The sequence below is a fragment of the Pyrus communis genome, chromosome 7, assembly GCF_041283825.1.
Source record: "Pyrus communis isolate YQ-2024b chromosome 7, ASM4128382v1, whole genome shotgun sequence".
NCBI lineage: Eukaryota > Viridiplantae > Streptophyta > Magnoliopsida > Rosales > Rosaceae > Pyrus > Pyrus communis.
Genome location: NC_142571.1, coordinates 3,477,713 through 3,499,889, shown reverse-complemented (window position 1 = coordinate 3,499,889; position 22,177 = coordinate 3,477,713). Strand labels below are relative to the sequence as shown.

General features: G+C 36.5%; 1 protein-coding gene and 1 pseudogene across 3 annotated transcripts; both read right to left on the bottom strand.

Moving 5' to 3' along the window:
• Positions 1–3,518: 3,518 nt before the first annotated feature.
• Positions 3,519–6,984, bottom strand: LOC137735535 (calcium/calmodulin-dependent serine/threonine-protein kinase). Its single transcript, XM_068474963.2, has 7 exons — positions 6,006–6,984; positions 5,841–5,895; positions 5,625–5,735; positions 5,209–5,441; positions 4,696–4,903; positions 4,289–4,348; positions 3,519–4,185 (listed from the first exon to the last, which is right to left on the bottom strand). Exons 1-7 carry the CDS (start codon positions 6,917–6,919, stop codon positions 4,009–4,011), a joined length of 1,758 nt encoding a protein of 585 aa, XP_068331064.2. The 5' UTR covers positions 6,920–6,984; the 3' UTR covers positions 3,519–4,008.
• Positions 6,985–8,681: 1,697 nt separating this feature from the next.
• LOC137733456 (ETHYLENE INSENSITIVE 3-like 1 protein pseudogene) lies at positions 8,682–12,647 on the bottom strand (annotated as a pseudogene). 2 transcript variants are annotated; one of them, XR_015964533.1, is made up of 2 exons: positions 12,368–12,647; positions 8,682–11,083 (listed from the first exon to the last, which is right to left on the bottom strand). The product of XR_015964533.1 is annotated as an ETHYLENE INSENSITIVE 3-like 1 protein pseudogene, transcript variant X1 (transcript). The 2 variants fall into 2 exon arrangements; XR_015964535.1 differs by having other exon boundaries at positions 8,682–11,077; positions 12,368–12,638.
• Between the last annotated feature and the right edge of the window lie 9,530 nt (positions 12,648–22,177).

Sequence of the window (22,177 nt, the reverse complement as noted above, 5' to 3'; positions counted from 1 at the left end):
TTTTTGAAAATTAATGTCGTAAATCAACGTGATCATTCCGTCATAATTTTGTTAAAATTTCTGTTATATGTTAACGTGGTACATAATTAGGTCCCATAATAATTAAATATGGCCATTAAAAATATTTAAATAATATACAATATATATTTTTTTAATTTTATATAATTAAAAACTTAAAAAAAAAAAAATGAAACAGATCATCTTCTTCTCCCCCCAAACCCCAACCCCTCCCCCCCCCCCAAAAAAAAAAAAAAAAAAAAACCACCGAGCGACCAGCCCCACCCCGTCGTGCATGCACCCCGAGCAACCACTTCTTCCCCTCATAAATTGCCACAAAATGCAACATCCCAGGCCCCACCCTCATCCTCACTTTTCCCTGCAACGCAATCAGTCCGCAACCCGAACCGCTTCGGGGACATCCAATTTTCTTAAGCTTTGGTGCTTTGTCACACGCCAATAATGGCCTCGCCGGCAACCTGAGTCACTGACTCCCTCACCAAGACCTACTCCCAGATTCGCAAGAAGAAGAAGACGGTGTGCTTTCCTCTACCGTTTTCGTGCGTTCCATCAGCCATCCTCGACCGCACTTATTCTGATTTCGGACGGATGGGCGTCTGGGGTGGTTGGTAGGGAGGGGAAGATCATTATCTTTTTTATTTTTTATTTTAATTTCTAAAAATGAAATTTTTTATTTCAATATTTAAATAATATTATTTATTTAATTAGATTTGCATAACATAATTTTTGACATAATTATAACGGAAATACTATATTGATTTATGACACCAATTTTCAAGGACTACATTTTCAATTTTAAAGACCATCTTGATAAGATGAGTTAATTTCTAAAACCATTTGTGATAAAAACCCTTTAAGAAAAGAAGTTTGCACGTGTTCATAATATATAACCCGACCCGTTAATTGCTCAACCACATCTAACCCATTAAGCTAATTGATCACTCAAATCCAACCTGTTAAGCTAATGGGTCTAAATGCAAAGTTGATAAGTCTTGCAATTGGCAATACACATGATATTATGTTTGGATGAGAGAAACAAACTTGGAATTTAGATAAAAGTTAGAATTTATAAATTGACATATACCAATTCTCTTGTTTGTATTCATAAACATAGAAATTTAGAATTTCCATGTGGAAAAAAAACTTGGAAATTGGAACCTCCAATTCCCAAGTTTAAATTCCATGTGAATATGTGTCATTTCCCAATTTCTATGATTGAGAGTTTAAAAATAACAAATTCTGTATTCAATTCCATTGTTCTTTTAGGTTAACCAAACAAGAAAATTCATAAAATCTAGAAAATAAAATCTCGTCATTTCAATTTCCGTCATTTTAAAATTTCTTAGTAATCTTAAATTTCTTCATTTAAACATGGTGTAAGTGAAATCAAAATCCTTTAACATTATCCCCAAATTGAAAAACCTAATTTACATGTCGGTGTACTCTTCCCGCAAAATTTGATGGGCAAGAGAAGAATGGAGAGAGAGTAGAGAGCGAGAGGGAACCAAAAGCAAGGGTCGAACATGAGCACAAATGGCGGAGTATGTGCGACAGTGCGAGACAAAGAGTCAACACTTGCGTCTTTATTGAAATTACACAGACACACTCAATAAATGGGTGCTAATGAGTTTCTAACACTTTGACACACTAACTTTCGTATTGTGGCACGCTAAAACATCGCTATTAGCCTCAATACTAGCCTTTCTTCTAAATTATTCTGAAATAGTAGGTAAAATGTTGGCAAATTGCATGTAAAAAAAAAAAGAAAAAAGATCTAGGAAAGAGTAGACCTCGAAGCCTTAAATTATTTTTTTGGAAATTACTACAACATAGTAGGCAGTTATATACGAAGGGTTCTTACCGGTAAGAACACATTCACTGATTGAGTTACAAATTTACAAAGATTATTATTGGTAAGAACGCTTGAAAATTTTCAACTCTACTAATGAGCGTGTTCTTACCGATAAGAACAAGTGTTCATTTTTAGCTCTAATAATGAAAGTGTTCTTATCGGTAAGAACACATTCATATATGACTAGTGTTCTGTTTTGTACTAATTTCTAAAAAAATAATTTTAGGTTGCGGGATCTACTCTTTCCTAGATCCTTTTTTTCTTAAATTATTTCGAAATGGTAGGCAGAGTGTTAGAAAAATGCATGTCATAACAAGCCTTGCAAGTTGTCGCCAGAATGCAGGGCATGACATGTCTTGACAAGCCATGGCCTGTCTTGACATGCTAACCCTTCCATTGTGGCACGCCATAACACACCACACGAATTGTCGACAAAATGCATGGCGTGTCTTGACATGCATTTTGCCAACAATTCGCGACGCTTGTTATGTCAGGGCCAACAACGATATTTTGGTGTTCCACGATGCGAGGGTTTGAGTGGCATGCCATGCATTTTTCTTAACTTTGACACACTAACCCTCGCATCGTGGCATGTCAGAACATCGTTGTTGGCATGCGATGACATGTCACATGTCTTGACAAGCCATGTCTTGTCTTGACACACTAACCCTTCCATCGTGGCATGGCATAACAAGTCTCGCGAATTGTTGACAGAATGCATGGTGTGTCATGACATGCATTCTGCCGACAATTCACGACGCTTGTCACGTAAGGGTCAACAAAGATGTTTGGGCATGCCACGATGCGAGGGTTAGCATGTCATGCCATACATTTTTCGATCTAGTTTTGTTCAGATTTGACTCCTTTAAAAAACGAGTTACATTGTAAGTGGTGGATGTCATGATGATTAATTGCTTTTCTTTTTCAAATCACTACATCCCGCGTTCAAATTCTTCACATCTCCTTAGTGCAGTAGATTATCTTTGTACTAAAGAAGAAACAAGTTACGTTTGAGATTATATATATACCCTGAGTATCAAGCCAGTCAGAGCAAAAAATCCTACATGGCACTTCAAACTTAGCAAAAAGTAGCATTTATGGAGTTTGTTGTAGATGCTAAGGTCCTTCCTCTCTCTCGCGCGCACACACGGACACTTACACAGATTAAGTAAGTACTCTATGAGGGAAATGATGAACACACTTGGGAACTTAGGATTTGTTCAAACATGACATGTTTGTTGTTTTCGTTTGATTTATTCAATTCGATGACCATAAAAAAATAGAGATGTGTGAGAAGCAGCTCTCTGTTCTAACATGCAAATGTTTATGGTTATTGAATTGTCCAAAGTTAGTCAACGAGGGATGAGTCGGATGACACAATTAACTTCGTGTGGCATTGTGCTAGTATCTTGTTCTTATATGGACAAGTTTTGGTTCCTTCATCTCTTGTAATCGACTGGTTATATAGTTATATAGTTAGATAAGAAAAGTTCAGTGCGAAGGAGTTACGTGCATGGTGACATGACGCAATAACAACGATCAAAATTATGAGTCTCATCAATACCACCCTCAATGCTTCTTACTCCATCGAACTTCTTTATTTCTTCTTCTAATGGTGTTGATGTGATGCAAATTTATAAATCTCAGATGCACCTTCTTCGAAAGTATTTGCTATATGTGTTATCTGCCTTGTTTGGTGTGCAGATGCACTGTTTTCTTCTTTGAAAGGAAGACACAGCTTAGATTTGTTCTTTCAAGTCGGATAATGTAAGTTTCACTTAACTCTGATACATGCCTTGATAACAGAAAACACCTTAAAGCTAAACAAAAACTCAGCCCTAAACAGAATATCTTCTACGGCTTGTGGAACGTAAACGATAAAATGAACTTGGAGCGGCTTTCGTCATTGCTGCTACTGAAATTTTCCTCAGTTTAGCCAGGCTAAGTAGACTACCTTGGATTTTCTATTTTCCTTGCACTGTAAGTTAAAGCAGCAAGGCGTTCCTACTTTGCATGGCAGAAGTTGACATACAGTTTAGTTTCAGCTTTCTGGTCACTGGTCTTCCAAATACAGAAAGAAATTGACTTCCACAGTTTACTGAAAAAGTTGACGGCGAAAAATGTGGATAGTGGGAAAACTATATTGGTCGAAGATGGGAGAGGACTACATCTTGGAGAGAGCTATCTCTCTGCATGGCAGCTTTGAACTCATCAAAGGTAACTTTTCCATCACTGTTTGCATCCATCCGATCAAATATTTCATCTAGTTTTCCAGGTTCGGTGATATCAGCTGGAAGGCAGTCATCTGGTAAAGCCTGCGAGGTATAGTTTTATTTGGTCATAATCTTATTTGAAAACAACGAACAACCAGGATACACCGTGTGATATGAATTGAAGTGATAGGGAAAGAGACTTTACCCTGAGCATAGATGCTACCTCTTCTTTGCTGATGCATCCAGACCGATCCGTATCATACATCTGGTTGTGAATCAGAATAGTTGGACTATTAGAATATGGTTCAATGAATAATGACAGTGAATTAGGCAGAGCAATAGAGAACTATGGATCATAATATACATACATACATACATACATACATACATACATACATACATACATACATACATACATATATATATAGATATATATATATATATATATATATATATATATATATATATATATATATGATTTTCGATTAGTAGTAGTTTCTTTAAGTGAGAAGGGGTTAATTTTCTCAGGAAATTTTATGGTCCAAACTAGTTCGGTTAGAGTGAGTTTTCATTTATGTACTTGTACTAAATGAAAACACAGAAGAAGTGCACCTGGAAGCACAAGCGGAGAGCGTCGTCTCCTTGTGAGTTCTTGAGATTAGAGAACCCACACAGTATCTCTCGCATGTCAATGGTGCCATCACGATTGTTGTCAAATAGGTCAAAGATTCGGGGTGCTAGAGGGATTAGAGACGACATGTTCATTGCTTTCAGAACCTCCTCGAATTCAGAAAGAGTAGCATTGTCACCTTTTACACATCTGTACTTTGAAATATTAGCATTATTGATCAGAAATTATAAACATTGAATTATCGGAGAATTAAGTTAATCACTTAAACAGAAAGCCATTTTTCGTTTGATTCTCTCGATAAGTTACCAGTACGATTAGTTAGTCTTTAAACTGAACTTCCGTAGGGATGTGATTCACATAACTGCTACTACCATATATGCAAATTTTTAGCAGAAACTGTATGCCAAAGTACTGATAATTCTGTCTGACCTACATTTTTAACATCACATTCACAGACAAAGTAGGAAGGTGCAAAATGTGCTTTAGCTACTCACATTTTCTTAAAATGTGAACTCAGATTCTTGATTTCGTCGGGTTTAAGGTCATAGGATCCTAGTAACGATTTTAGCTTCTTTGTCCTTAAGAAAATCGAGCTTGTCCACACGCTTGCTATTGCTGCAGCACGCAGTTTGCGCCGAGCATTAAAACTCTGCAGTCGTGATACAATCTCAGCATCCATTTGATCCTCTCTGGCTGAAAGACCGACAACCCATGGATGGTCCAGAAGCTGTTCAACACAAGAAATAAATTAGTTCGGCTAACAAATCTAGGAGACTGCATTTTGGTGATACCAAGAACTACTATAAGAGTTCATTTAGTTTCTATATAGCTCAGACCGAAGTTGACATTCTCTCGATATTTTAGTTGTGTTTGTTGATGCTTAATCTCTTGCATAGATTTCCAACCCTACCTCTTGAGCACTGGGTCTCTTGTCAGGGTCGACTTTGAGGAGGTCCGAAATCAATTGCTTTGCTGACAAAGAAATCCCCTTCCAGGTTTTCTCATAGAAACTGAATTCTCCCTGCAGGACCACAAGCATTTTCTCTTTTAATTTGAACGAACCTTTAGACAAATCAAAACATACTGACTTCTGTGTTCTGATAGAATGTCAATGCTAATTACTTACAGCCATAATCATCTGTTGCTTTTGCCGATTCGACTGAGCAATAAAAGGTGGGTGCCTAAAAAGAAAATCATATTATTTCTGTGTTGTAATATGCTTTATACGCTACTAATGCTACCGTCTTCTGTTTGGTTGCCCGGAAAAATCAGGCGAAAAATATGAACATACCCGGAGAGAAGGATATATAAGATTACACCAAGAGCCCACATATCGCTCTTGGAAGTTACTTGACCCTGAGAAAGAGCCTCTGGTGACACATAATCTATGGAACCAAACAGTCCCACAACAGGGTCAGTGAACTCCTCCACAGAACTCAGCCCAAAATCCATAATCTTCAACGGAGAATCAACAGTTTTGTCCAAGAAGAGGCAGTTTTCCGGCTTCAAGTCCCGGTGAACAATATTCGAGCGGTGAAGAGCTGCCAAGCCTTGTGCAATCTGCCTCACCACAGCTGCAGCTCCAGCCTCGGAATACCTTTCTTGCTTCACAATCCTATCAAACAGTTCCCCTCCAGAACATAGCTCCAGCACAAGGTGAACCCCGTTCTCATCCTCGTACACATCATAGAGGTCAATCACATTCGGGTGCGGTGACACATTTTCAACTATCTTCCTCATCACCAGGATTTCATTTGTGAGCAGCACATTCGATATGGACACCTGCTTCCGGGTTTGGAAAGCGGCAGCAGCAAAGCTTTTCTGGTCGTTCCTCCGGGCGTGGGGCAGCAGAGGAGGAGGGTTCGAGGGTGCAAACGGCCTTTTGAGTGTTTTGATTGCCACATCGGTTTTGTCACTGCTGCTGCTTGACTTTCTGCTGATGCCTTTTCTGACCACAGAGAATCCTCCTCTGCCTAAAATCTCTGATATCTCATACTCATCTGCAAGTCTTCTTGTTTCTTGTCCCATGGTTACGATTCCGATGAAGACGAAGTCAAACAAACGTTGATGAAATCGAACTGGGAAAGCAGAGATCGAACCGAGAGGGAAGAAATGGAATCTTGGAAGCTGATGAGAAGGAAGGAAGGAAGTAGTCTTGCAGAGACAAATGGTGTTTTTAATATTGTCGAAAGGACAAGTTGGCATCGTTTGACATCAGCTTGCGAGAAGTTTCTTCAACTTGTTTAATGCATAAAATATGTGAGGAATTATTCATACGGGAAGGGAGGGAATATATTGTCCAAGTTAATTGCTGAGGAAGAAAAGACAGACACAGTCAACTAATAATATCCATGTATGTCATGCGCGCACGTCAATTTTGTAGTAGGTTTTGGAATTGGATCCCATCCTGAGCGAATGGTGGGGATCCTCGTAACCACTTAACACGGATCGTTAAATTTTGATTTAACGGCTACAATTATTATAATTTTTAGAGAGACCTCTAGTTTGTAGCCGTTGGATCAAAATCCAAAGGCCCATGTTAGTGGATCATGAGGATCCCCATCATTTGCTCAGAAGGGGATCCAATTTCGTAGGTTTTGTATGTATGTACGTATATCTATCTGTCTATTCGGTGTGACTTCAATGCTACGTATCATATAATGGTACGAGTATTTTAGCTGTTAAATTTTACTTTTACAACTATTTAGATATTTAATTTTTAATATCAGCTATTCAGTTTTCGTATCATTCATGCTATGTATTGAAAAAAAAAAATCGTATCGATTATGGAGTTTGCACTTACTAATGGTCATGCCTCGTTGCCTATAGAATCCTAATTTTATATATACATGAGCATACAGTAAAGTGGCTGCTTCACAAAGATTGGGACAACGATTGAGAGAAACAAGTAAATTTGGTGCAAGTTTTATTTAACTAGATTTTCAAAATTGATTGAATTAAAAATAAAATATCTCTAACACTAATTTGATTGTTTGACAAAACGATTTGGGCTTACAAGCCGCACTGTTCAACTACCCTGAACAAGTGAGATTTATACGAAGCCCATCTCAAGCGTATCTCTTGAGGGTCAAGTAAAGGAGTCAGAGGCCTAACCCCAACAAATGAAAGGAAGTTGCCTAAAGCTCACTCTGTCAAGCCACAAATCTAATGGATAGTCATTGCGATCCCGAGGTTTGGTTTGCGGATGTCGTGAATCGGGTAGAGGAAGAATGCGAATGTGATGAACTATCGTCAACGAAACAGAACGGAACGGCGTTGCCGGCGGATGCCTTGGCTGCTTGGGGTGATGGATGATGATTTGTAGCAGCAGCAGCAGCAACTGATTGCTTTCTTTCTTGCTTGTTTTCTATGCGTATACGACTTGAACTAGACCTAAATAAGAATAGGGAGACTCAAGAGTCAATGAGAAGAGAATTCATCTCTTTCCTTTTCTGGTTTTTACTATTGTCAATCGTTATCATTTATTTGGTGAAGAGAATCTAACAATTTGAATAAATAAAGGGAGAAGCATCTGGAACGCTGATGTGACCGCCAATATTCAAAATCAATCACTCAACGGTACATGAATAAGTTAAAGCAGATGACGACGACATTTAGTAAGCTCGAGATACTTGGTTGCCTGTGAGTCTCTCTGCATGGTGCAATTTCAGCATAGCCACCAATTCACCTCTCATCGCGATGTGTAAGTTTCTCTCACCATGATACATGCATTGCTTATGCAACAAGACTACATAGGAATGTTTAAGACTAAAGCATGCAAATCTAGCCATCCAGCATCCACTAAAGCGATGCACTCCATACATCGATGCAGTGTAGAATTTTCGACAACAAAGATTCCTCCAGTACATCGGTGTACGTGATGCAATGTACAGGAAGAATAGATGATAGCAGGCAAATCTAGCACTTAAAATGAATACTGTTGATAGCAGAAGAAACAAGCAAAAGGTACATAAAAACCGCCACATATATAGATGTCTTCTGAGTACACATTACTTAACTACATGCCAACACTGACTTTCAGAAACCGGAAAAATGTTTCCAACCACAGAACATCAGATTGCGTTTTCCGGTCCTTTATTGGGTCTACTCAATACTGCAACTAGATAATCTATACTTAAATGAGAAAGTTGCAGTCCGAGAACTCCTGAGTTTTTGAGGGTTATAAACATCTAAGAAGTTCCGACAGACATATAAGCAACTAAACATAAAAACAAGCTTCGTCTATTCGTTCCAGAACAAATGACCCCATCCCCATAGATTGGAACAGTCTAAAAGAACCTAACAAGTCCGAGATATAAGAAGAGCAACTAAACTTAAAAGAAACTTCACCTATTTGGTCCGCAACTGTGCAACTCCAACACATATTTTGGAGCAGTCAATATGAGAGAACCCCGCTTCATTAGAACCAAACGGATGCATCTTGCTTCAGCGGTTGGTCCATAACATTATAATCAGCCGGTGCCAAGTGCAAGGGGGACTCAAATCTTATGTCAACATTTTCATTGGTATTGTTACCAAATGGAGGATCAAATGCCATGCACTGATCAAAATGAACTTCCGGGGATGCAAAACCTGGATGAAGCATAGGCATAGGCGCCAGTTCAGACATGTTGATGTTGCGTCCTACATCCACCCCTTGACCAAAAAAGTTGTCATTCATTGGAAACTGATATTTTGACTGCTGCGAGTTGCGGTTATCTACGATATGGAGGTTTGCAGGATTGCAGTTCTTATTCTGCTGAATATTACTGTCATAAAATGACATAAGCTCAGATTTCTGACCATTATCGACAAGTCCAAGTCCCGAAGCATTAAACCTACTTGCCTGGTTCACTGGTGGTTGACTTGCTGGTGCAGGTGGTTGAGCAATGGGTAGAGAGAATCCCACAGGTTTCTCATTGTGAAGCTGAAAGCCAGACATTCCGCTTGACATTCCAAACACTTGTGTAGAATTACTCCGGAATGGACAATTCAACTGGTGATTGTTTCTTGCAGTTATATCGAGAAAGCCTAGGTGATAATCATGATACGGGCACTGCAGATATTCGCAGGTGAAAATATTCTGATTTAACATCATTTGTGGCTCTTCAGACAACTGCTTCCTCTTTTGACCAAAATCCGAGTTGACCTCAATCAGCTCTCCCTTAATCTGAGGTACCAGCCTCTCTCTTTGACCAGCACTTCCAATGTTGAAGTGATTAACAAGAGGTTTGCAATCCTCTATTTCAACATTTTCGTCATCATCAACACACTCAACGTCATAATCACTGGTACCACTGATTGCAAGAGACCCGCCACCACCAGCCGGTGGAGGTGGACATCTATCAGGATATAACCTTCGCGCCAAAGCTTCCTCCTGGTGTATAATGGCTAGCCAAGTGGCGCTCTCCTTAGCAGTCATTTTGTCTTGCAAACACTTGGACTGACGAACAAGCTTGCGGATCTTGGCAATATCGGGTGACATGTGCTTTATCACAGCCGTAAGAACACTCACCTTCCAAGCCTTCTTCAGATCATGAGGCTTCTTGTATGGGGGAGGACCCTGATCCTTGGGCACATTTAATTGAGGCCACCATTCCTCATTACCAGTAGGCCACCAAGGTGGGGCAAAACCTTTCTCCAAGGGGAAACGTCTTTGGGGTGGATCGCAGTGCTGCATCAAAGCCGACAAAAGTGAACCAAGAGTGGTGTCTTGCAACTCCTGTAGAGTGTGAGGAGTAGATACCACTGCACTGCAGTCTTCATTCTTCCCAGGGATTGAATGATCTGCCTGATACTTAGAAATTGCAGCCGGACCATTACGATCAAATCTTACTTTTTCCTTCCACCATGCTCGCAGATTGTCAGAGGCACCACTCACTGGTTTTCCTTTTTCAGGGATAATTCCATAAACAAAACCCTGAGCTTTGCAAACTTCCATCATTTTCAGCATATATTTCAGGATTCCATCTTGTGCCCGTGACATCTTCTTCCTCCGAGCTTGTTCCTGTGACTGACGCTGTCTTGCATTATCAACCCTTTCCTTTCCCTTAGTTTGTTCTCTCAACCTCTTCAATAGCATTCGATCTCTCCACATCCTCCTCTCAAGCTCACCAACATCCATTTCTTCATCACTATAATCCTCCTCCACTGCTGCCTCTGGTTCATGCTCTGGAGCTGCATCACCTTCCCCAGATGGCGCCGTAAGAAAGTCAAGATTACCACAGAAACCCATTTCCTCAAAGATCCCCATTAGGACCGACACAGTCCTTATAAGATTTCCTTTTGCGCACAGTTATTAGCTTTAAATTTCTGAAAGCCAAGGTTTGCCGATCAAGGATGCTAAACCCTGAAATGTCAACGCTGCAACTACAATAAATTACAATAACTCAGTTAACCCCACAATTGTCGCAAATCATAAATCAGGTACATTGAACTCGAAGTAATGATAATTCAATTAAACAACATAATATTATGAATACGATTAAGCACAAACCAGTAACACAACAAAGAAGTCGGATTCACTTACACAAGCATGCCATAAATTAAATCAGTATCAAACCAAACAACTAATGCAAGCAAGCAAACAAAGGAACGTAACGGATCTCCTTGTTTTCACATGAAAAACGTAAACAAAAAATGAACCAAAAGATAATCCCAACACATGGTCTTCGTCACTACAAACACCAAAAGATGTGGCTCTCGAATAACCAAGCAAAAAGAGAAAACAACAAAAAGGAAAACAAAATATCCATCATCATCACGAAAATCACGAGGTGGTCACAAAATTTAAGTTACGCGTAATACCCTGCAACTGCGAACACCGCTAACGCGAAGAGAGCCAGGGCTCTCCCGATCTACTATCATCCAGATTCATTTCCTTACAATAACACGTTATTGATGAGTACTGAAAGGACCAAGTTTTGGGTTTTTTAATTTTGTTTACACAAACTTATATAGCTTATAACACAGGTTTACAGCAAATTATCGCATATCTAAGCAACACAATTCACTTATTAATACTTTTTCATCATCATTTAATATAAATCCGAAAATTCAGGTAGCCGTCATTCAGATAAAAAATCCTAGGGTGCTCCAGAAAATGGATACTCTGAGTGTTTTAATCGTTAGATCTTGGTTTTTGTATTTTAAAACAAAGATCTAACGGTTAGAACAACCGGAGTGTCTCATACTCGATCAAAAGTCTGTTCAAACGCATCCCTCCATCCAGATTCAAACTAATCACATTCAAATTTTATGAAACAAAAGCTTAAAACAAAACAAAGCAGAAAAAACACTGCAAATAAAAAGATTTAAAAAAATATATATATATATATATATTATTTTTATTTTTATTTTTATGATATATGGTAAACGACTAAAACAAAACCCAGATAAAAACTATTACATGTAGATGCAAATGAATAAGAGAAGAACCCTAGAGTGTGCTACATATCAGATACAGTAGAAGCAAACAGATCAACCATCATAAACCTTGAAAAGTCACAAGATTTAACAACAAACATATATTAATTAATGAATTAATTAATTATGCAGATAACAACATGTTAACATAAACCCAATAAGCACAACAATCAGAAATGAAACAAAAAAAAAAAAAAAAAAAAAAAAAGAAACAGAAAATAAGGGTACCTGATTCTGATTGATGGATATCATGAGGTGGTAGGAGGCACTGAAGCTCCTCAAGCACTCCCTGATTACTCAGAGAGAGAGAGAGAGAGACAGACAGAAAAAAGAGAGAATTTATTTTCCTCTTCTGGTCAGAGGAGAGAGAGGGAGAGAGAAGAGGAGGGAGGGAGAGAGTTTAGTGGGTTTTCTTTTCCTTTGTTAATGGAGGAAGAACGTGAGAGGAAAAGATAGAGCGGTGGCTGGCTGGCTATGTAGGGACCAGGATATGAACACTGACTTTTCCTTTTCGGAAGGTGAACTTATTTAATTAGGATTAGATTACGTTTTAACCGTGGTTAAGACGTGGGGTAAACCTTTTGGGTTTTTTATTTTTATTTTATATTTTATAAACATACAACATTATCTACACTAAAGAAGGAGGGTGAGCTGAAAGAACATTTTATGGAACCTTTGTCATTTCACGTTTAACGTTAATTTTTGTACTAACATTATAAAACATATTTAAAAAATATGAGGTAACGAAGAGCATGAATAGTTCAACTTTTGTGATAATCTCCTTAACATTTCACATTTACTAAATACAACTTTATTGCCATAATTATATACTTTCTCTCCCTTAAGTCACTTGATGCCTTTACGAAACGTGCGCAAACTACTCAAATAGTCAAGTCATTGATATTTGTGTTTGGTCAAGGCAAACTGTACTTTATGTTTTGTAGATTTACAAGCTTGCATTTATATTTTGAAACTCATCGCAAAAGGGTAGACTTTTTACTTATGTATACATTTTTTATTTTTTTTTTAATATAATACTAAGTGGATATTATGCATCACTATTATCTATCTATCTATTATATATTAAACGAGAGCCCCAATTTGGGGTCATGCATGACGACAAAATTTTGGGATCACCCCAATCGACAAAAATATTAGGATAAAATTGCCCCTTAATCAAAAAAATCCAAAAGCAACCTAATATAATATATCAAATAATGCAGGGATAATTTGGTAATTTAATTATCATAAAATATAATATAAATATAAGTGAGAAAAGAGAAAAGAATAAAAGTTGATGGTGCCCATATGAAGGGGAAAGAAAAATATAATAAAAAATAAGAAAAATCATGAATATTGTGCTTAAAACATTTTAAGAGACATGTAGTGCTGATGATAAATTAGTAAAGTTTTTTTTTTTAATTTTTTTAATTTTTAAATTAGTACCTTATAATAGACTAGCAATAATGTGATCCAATCAGATGTTGTGAATAGTGATTTCAATGTAACCAAGTCGTTCAAAACATCTTAAGAGACGTGTAATGCCGGTTATAAAAAAAATCTTTCACCTGCTGATAATAATGTGATTAAATTACATTAAATTAGTTGCCAAATGATTTTTTTAAAACAAACAACATTATCTACACTAAGGGGGTGGGGATGGGCTTAGCCTCACAATAGGCTATCAATAATGTGATTCAATCAGTTATTCATTCAATATTATTTTCTCTATTTTAAAACGTGTTCAAAACATCTTAAGAGGCGTGTAATGCCAGCTATAAAAAAGGTCTTTTGCAATCGGATAATAATGTGATTAAATTAGTTGTCAAATGATTGTCTATTTTTTAACAAACGATATTATCTACACTAAAGGGGAGGAGGTGGGCTTAGCCTCACAATGGGCTAGCAATAATGTAATTCAATCAATTGTTTATTAAATATTATTTTCTCTATTCTTAACGTAAATTATATAGAGACCAATTTTATTATGTGAATTCAGCTGCTTTAATTGGTTTATGAGGGATATTAAATTAATTGTCAAATGATTTTTTTTTTAACAAATAGTATTATCTACACTAAGGGGGAGGGGGTGAGCTTAGCCTCACAATTGACTAGCAATAATGTGATTCAATCAATTGTTTATTAAACATTTATTTTCTCTATTCTTAATGTAAATTCTATAGAAACCAATTTTATTATGTGAATTCAGCTGCTTTAATTGATTTATGAGGGATTTCTTCTGGCATGATCTAAAATTATTCATTTACTTCAAATATTTAACTTTTCTTTTGTCAATTTACGCACATAAATACACTAAAAACGTGTAAGTTGCGTGTAGCACGTCGTAATTCAAAAAATGTATTTTGCACGTGCGTGAAGGCTAGTAATATATTAAGTGAGAGCCCCAATTTGGGGTCATGCATGGTGACAAAATTTTGGGGTCATCCCATTCGACAAAAAAATTAGGACAAAATTGCCCCTCAACCAAAAAATCCAAAAGCAGCACAATATAATATATCAAATAATGCAGGGGTAATTTGGTAATTTGGTCATCATAAAATATAATATAAATATAAGTGGGAAGAGAGAAAATAATAAAAAAAAAAAAAAAAGAAAGGATAAGTGAAAGTTGATGGTGCCCATGTGAAGGGGAAAGAAAAATATAATTAAAAAAAATAAGGAAAATCATGAATATTGTGTTTAAAACATTTTATGAGACATGTAGTGGTGGTGATAAGTTAGTATAGTTTTTTTTTTTTAATTTTTTAAAAATTGGTACCTTACAATAAGTTAGCAATAATGTGATTTAATCAGATGTTGTGAATAGTGATTTTGGTGTCACCAAGCCGTTCAAAACATCTTACTAGGTGTATAATGCCGGTTATAAAAAAAAATCTTTCACATGCTGATAATAATGTGATTAAATTACATTAAATTAATTGCCAAATAATATTTTTTAAACAAACGATATTATCTACACTAAGGGGGAGGGGGTGAGCTTAGCCTCACAATTGGCTATATATTATCTACACTAAGGGGGAGAGGGTGAGCTTAGCCTCACAATTGGCTATCAATAACATGATTCAATCAGTTGTTCATTCAATATTATTTTCTCTATTTTTAAACGCGTTCAAAACATTTTAAGAGGCGTGTAATGCCAATTATAAAAAAAGGTCTTTCGCAAGAGGATAATAATGTGATTAAATTACTTGTCAAATGATTGTTTTTTTTTTTTTTTTAACAAACAATATTATCTACACTAAGGGAAGAGGGTAGGCTTAGCCTCACAATGTACTATCAATAATGTAATTCAATCAGTTGTTCATTCAATACTATTTTCTCTATTTTTAAATGCGTTCAAAATATCTTAAGAGGTGTGTAATGCTAATTATAAAAAAAATCTTTCGCAAGCGAATAATAATGTGATTAAATTAGTTGTCAAATGATTATTATTTTTTTTTAACAAACGATGTTATCTACACTAAGGGGGAGAGGGTGGACTTAGCCTTACAATGAGCTAGTAATAATATGATTCAATTAATTGTTTATTAAATATTATTTTTTCTATTCTTAATGTAAATTATATAGAGACCAATTTTATTATGTGAATTCAGTTACTTTAATTGGTTTATGAGGGGTATTAAATTAGGGAAGTGTTATTGGCACTCTAAAAATCTCATTCTACATTCCTCACAAGTGTATTTTTCCTTCTAAATATAGAAAGTTTGGAGTGTAGATTGAGAATTTTGGAGTGCCAATAACAATTCCCTTAAATTAATTGTCAAATGATTTTTTTTTTTTTTTTAACAAATGATGTTATCTACACTAAGGGAAAAGGGATGGGCTTAGCCTCACAATTGGCTAGCAATAATGTGATTCAATCAATTGTTTATTAAATATTATTTTCTCTATTCTTAATGTAAATTATATAGAAACCAATTTTATATGTGAATTCAGCTACCTTAATTGGTTTATGAGGGATTTCTTCTAGCATGATCTAAAATTATTCATTTACTTCAAATATTTAACTTTCCTTTTGTCAATTTACGCATATAAATACATTTAAAACATGTAAGTCGTGCGTAGCATGCCGTGATTCAAAAAATGCCTTATGTACGCGTGTGAGCGCGTTCATGAAGGCTAGTTATATGTTAAGCGAGATCCCCAATTTGGGGTCACACATGGCGACAAAATTTTGGGGTTACCCCATTCGACAAAAATATTAGGACAAAATTGCCCCTTAACCAAAAAATTCCAAAAGCAGTCTAGTATAATGTATAAAATAATGCAAGGGTAATTAGTAATTTGGTCATCATAAAATATAATATAAATATAAGTGGGAAGAGAGAAAAGAATAAAAAAAGTGAAAGGATAAGTGAAAGTTGATGGTACCCATGTGAAGGGGAAAGAAAAATATAATAAAAAATAAGGAAAATCATGAATATTGTGTTTAAAACATTTTAAGAGTAAGAGACACGTAGTGATGGTGATAAATTAGTAAAATTTTATCAAAAAAATGAAAAAATTAGTACCTTACAATAGGCTAGCAATAATGTGATTCAATCAGATGTTGTGAATAGTGATTTTGGTGTCACCAAACCATTCAAAATATCTTAAGAGGCTTGTAATGCCGGTTATAAAAAAAAAAAAATCTTTCACATGCTGATAATAATGTATTAAATTACATTAAATTAGTTGCCAAATGATTTTTTTTAAACAAACGATATTATCTACACTACGGGGGAGAGGTGGGCTTAGCCTCACAATGGGCTATCAATAATGTGATTCAATCAGTTGTTTATTCAATATTATTTTATCTATTTTTAAACACGTTCAAAACATCTTAAGAGGTGTCACATCCCAGCCTCCACCATAGCAAGATATTGTCCGCTTTGGGCCACGCCCTCACAGATTTGTTCTTGGGTTTCGACACGAGAACTTCTTAGGGGGTCACCCATCCTAAGAGTGCTTTCGCCCAAACTCACTTAAATTTGGAGTTCGTATGGGATCCATAGCCAGTGAGTTCCCAAAATGCATCTTGCGAGGAAAAGACGGGCATGTACATATAAGGCCAAGGATCAACCCTCATATCGTCGATGTGAGATCTCACAATCCACCCCCCTTGGGGGCCTGACATCCTCGTCGGCACACTCAAACGGATGGTGAGTTTGGCTCTAATACCAAATTGTCACATCCCGGTCTGCATAGTAAGATATTGTTCGTTTTGATCCACGCCCTTACAGATTTGTTCTTTGGTTTCATTGAACTAAGTACTTCCCCTGGGCAGTTCTCGTGCCGAAACCCAAGAACAAATCAGTGAGGGTGTGGCCCAAAGCAAACAATATCTTACAACGGCAGAGGTTGGGTGTCACATCCTAGTTCGCATAGTAAGATATTATCCGCTTTAGGCCACACCCTTAGGGATTTGTTCTTGGGTTTCAGCACAAGAACTTCCCAGGGGTCACCCATCCTAGGACTGCTCTCGTCCAAACTCACTTAACTTCGGAGTTCTTATGGGATCCGAAGTCAGTGAGTTCCCAAAATGCGTCTTGCTAGGAAGAGATGGACATGTACATATAAGGCCAAATGTGGGATCTCACAAGAGGCGTGTGATGCCAGTTATAAAAAAAGTCTTTCGAAAGTGGATAATAATGTGATTAAATTAGTTGTCAAATGATTGTTTTTTTTTTTTTAACAAACGATGTTATCTACACTAAGGGGGAGGGGATGAGCTTAACCTCACAATGGGCTAGCAATAATGTGATTCAATCAATTGTTTATTAAATATCATTTTCTCTATTCTTAATGTAAATTATATAGAGACCGATTTTATTATGTGAATTCAATTGCTTTAATTGGTTTATGAGGGGTATTAAATTAATTGTCAAATAACTTTTATTTTTTTTATTTTAACAAATGATATTATCTACACTAAGGGGGAGGGGGTGGGCTTAGCTTCACAATTGGCTAGCAATAATGTGATTCAATCAATTGTTTATTAAATATTATTTTCTCTATTCTTAATGTAAATTTTATAGAAACCGATTTTATTATGTAGATTTAACTACTTTAATTGGTTTATGAGGGATTTCTTCTAATAAAGTCTAAAATTATTCATTTATTTCAAATATTTAACTTTTCATTTGTCAATTTACGCATATAAATACATTTAAAATGTGTAAATCGTGCGTAGAACGCTGTGATTCAAAAAAATGTCTTCTGTACGCGCGTGAGTGCATGCGTAAAGGCTAGTATAAATAAAGGGAGAAGACAAAAATAGTAAAATTTTCATAATACCCAAATTACCCTTATCTCATTAATACTTCAAAATAAAACAAATTCACAAACCCCACGTAGTGGGACTATGAGCGATTACGTTCATTAATTTTTTAAATACATTTTAATATAAACAATAATTTATTAAATAAGTAAAATAAAAGAAACAAAAGTAAAACAATAAAAAAAGTTAATTGCCACAAGCTTAGACATGTGATAAGAGACTAGTATTAAAGGAAAAGCCATAAAGTTATCATTACATCACATGCTTTTTGGTACGTTAATTTGTCCAGTTAATTGTGATTCTTTACAGAGTATTCAATGGGAATATCTTGCATGGTTACCAGGTTGATGACACTTAGGGCATTTTTCATTTCTCTATATATTTAGAAGGTTATAATTTTCTTTTAAAAATTTCTTATTTATTGACCATACGTATTTGCTAATAATTTACCTCTATGTAAAGCAAAAATGTGCTAATTTTGTATTATGTATGTAGTAACCAAATTTCACCGGTCCCAAAATGAAAACCACGTGTAATAGGCTAGACCAGATTGACGGAAGTACCCTTAAGGCGTCGCCAACATTTAACCCTCGTGTGGGTTGAGCATTAAATCACACCTTGCATAGATGACACATCGGATAGGCTAATGTGTGCACCATGCCTCACTTGATGAACTCATGTAAAACAATGTGCTATGTTACCTCTACTCAGCAAAATTGATTGGTTTATCAAGCCAAGAAAGACCCAAGGAAGAGTATGCAAGTCCAGAAGGGCTAATATATAAGATCATTCTAGAAGGGACTGATAAGAAAAGATCAAGCAGGATATTAAGAGATTATGATCCATACAATCATGGCACCAACTGCTTAGTTTCTTGGACATATACTTAGGCTACAATTAGATTGCAATGTATGAGCTTGATAGGGAGAAGACCGCATTCCTGATAGAGCGAGGCATATACTGCTACAAGGTCATGCCTTTTGGCCTCAAGAACATAGAAGCTACTTACCAATGATTGGTAAACATGATGTTCAATAAGCAAACTGGACTAACTATAGAGGTCTACGTCGATGATATCATGTGAAAGGCAAGCAGCGATCATACCATATCGATAACTTGACGGATACATTCAACATCTTCAAGGAGTACAAGATGAAACTCAATCCCGACAAATGCACGTTTGGAGTACCCTCAGGTAGATTCTTAGGGGTACCTTGTGACCCAACGAGGAATCGAAGTGCACCCAAAGCAAATCCGAGCGATCCTAGATATGAAGTCCCTCACTGCCCTAAAGGAGATCCAAAGTTTGGTTGGACCAGCAGCCGCACTCAATCGTTTCCTCTCGTGGTCCACCAATCGATGCAAGCCTTTTTTCAAGGCAATCAAGAAGGCACAACAAGACAAGTAAGATGACAAGTGCGAGAAAACATTTCAGGACTTGTGCAAGTACCTGGCATCACCTCCCCTACTATCCAAGCCGGAAGTATTAGCGGACTTATGCATCTATTTGGTAGAATGAGCTCTGCCCTCATACAAGAAAAGCTAGGGGCCTAATTGCCATTATTCTACACTTCTAAAGCTCTCCTAGGGAGGCACCGTCGCAGTTAACCAGAACGAGGAAAGAGGGAGAAAATGTGGTGGTCTGGTGGTGTGATTTCGCTAGATTGAGGATAGAAGGCAACCAACTGGGCAGGAAAGCAGAGGGCAAAAGAAGTGGAGGGAGGTCTTAGCAGTTTCATAGTTATTGGGAGTCTCGCTAAGACCTCTTAGCGAAGAGGTTTGTCCATGCGAGTTCCCTTTAGTCTTATTAATCTTAATCCTAGCACAAAATAACACACAGAATTAGATTAATAATTAATCTAGTCTAGTCTAATGATTGTTAGTGAAGCCAAACAAACACAAGTGAATTTGAGCTACAAGTCTCTTACACTCGAAATTCACATTTTAGCTATGGTATATGGTAGCATGGTGTGAGTGAATGCAGAGTAGAATTGTCTGTAAAACCAATAAAAGTTGCAATGGAGAAGGGAAGTGTCGAAACGTGCTACTAAACCCACTTCAGTGGAAACCCTCTCTTTCCTGAAAGGTCCAAACAACCAATTAGATAGATTACCTTAAAAAATTTACCTAAGAGTGCTACTAGACCCACTCTAGTGTCTTATTTTCCCACCCACATGATAATCCCACCCATCATAGAAAATTAAAAAAAGTAAAATGTTATTTCCCCACCCACCATTATTCCCGAAATAACCATCATATATATTTTTAAATAATATTATAAATAAATAAATAAAAATAGAAAAAAATGAAAGAAGATGCAAGACCTAAGATCTAGACATTCCTCATCTCCTTCACACCTAACGTCACCCTGCAGAGACCTCGAATCCCCAAACCACTCTTCTTCCTCCTTTTTTGTCAAAACCGCAGATCTCACACCCAATTCTCTTTTCTCTCCATTGAAGTTTCTAGCCTTCATCTTCTCCATTGAAGTTTCTCGCCTTCATCTAGCACACGCCCATTCCTTCCTCCAACCTTATCGTCTATTCTAATCCAAATCTTTCCCAACCTCTTTCCACCAAAGATATCACACCCCACCCACCATTATTTATTTATTATTTTAAATTATTTTTTGTTTTCTCAAAATTTTTGTACTGAATTAAATAGGGGTTTGAGAGTCTTCTTTTCAAATGATAAATATGTGATTAACATTTTCATTAAATGGTGGGTGGGGAAATAAGACACCGGGATGGGAATATCACCACTTTTTACTTAATCATAATTAACGGAGAAGGCTTTTACCATAATAGCCTTGATGACTTTTCAAATCCCCATTTGGGTTAATCATTCCCATCCACGTATGTACGAGACAACTAATTTGGGAGGTGATATTTGCTGTTATCAAAGTCTGTGTCCCCTTCTTGTCTTCTTCCTCGTATCCCTTTACCTCCAATCCATTAACCAAGCAGTCGTCAGCCACGTTAACTATCCATTTAAAATCTGAAAACTACAAGCCACGTGTTGCCCTCTCTCCGCCCGCTTTAAGTTGAGACGAATTTAATATCATATTATTATCTGGTAACTCAATCCAAATTATTATTTTTTCGATCTAAAATATTGTTGTATTATATGAATCATAGTTGATAAATTATAGTATAGATATAGTACGTTAAAAATACATATATATTATTCGACAACTTTGTCTGAATGATACATTCAAAATTTTGATATTATTTATTATTTTTTTAATATGTTAAAATATATTTAGAATACGTGAATTTTATGTGTATTATTCAAAAATATGTTTAAATGCCATGTACCACACAAAAGAAAAAGTGAGCTAAATTTCATAAATTTCATCGTACATACAAAATACTTGTACAAATAAAATACTATCAAAATGTGGGAGAGATAAAAAAAATGCAGTGCTTTATAAAGCTTTAAGAGAGAATACGGAGTAGGGGGACCTTCGCCTCATTAAAAACTTGACCCAAACCCTCTTTCTTTCTCATGCGGGGCCTTGAGAAGGTAACTTGCGTTAGGATAGTGTGGTTAAATATGTATATTATACGTTAGAGTTGTAAAACAACATAAAATATAAAGAATCATTAAAATGCGTACAAAAAAATGAAACTCGATATCTGAATCGGATGAAGGAGAGTGAGGGGGCAATGCAGTTTAGTTGAGATTGGCATGAGCTTGAAGAAGCGAAGTGAGCCTAGAATAACAACCTATAACGTTTGTTTTTGGCCTCTTTACTT

Bases quoted from the DNA above. Each gene is read 5' to 3' on its own strand.
- LOC137735535 (XM_068474963.2), bottom strand. From the start codon at position 6,919: ATGCCAACTTGTCCTTTCGACAATATTAAAAACACCATTTGTCTCTGC. The intron at 5,896-6,005 runs GTATGTTCATAT...TTTTCTTTTTAG, and splicing joins TTATATATCCTTCTCTCCGG to GCACCCACCTTTTATTGCTC. The intron at 4,349-4,695 runs GTGCACTTCTTC...ATTCACAACCAG, and splicing joins CTCTCCGCTTGTGCTTCCAG to ATGTATGATACGGATCGGTC.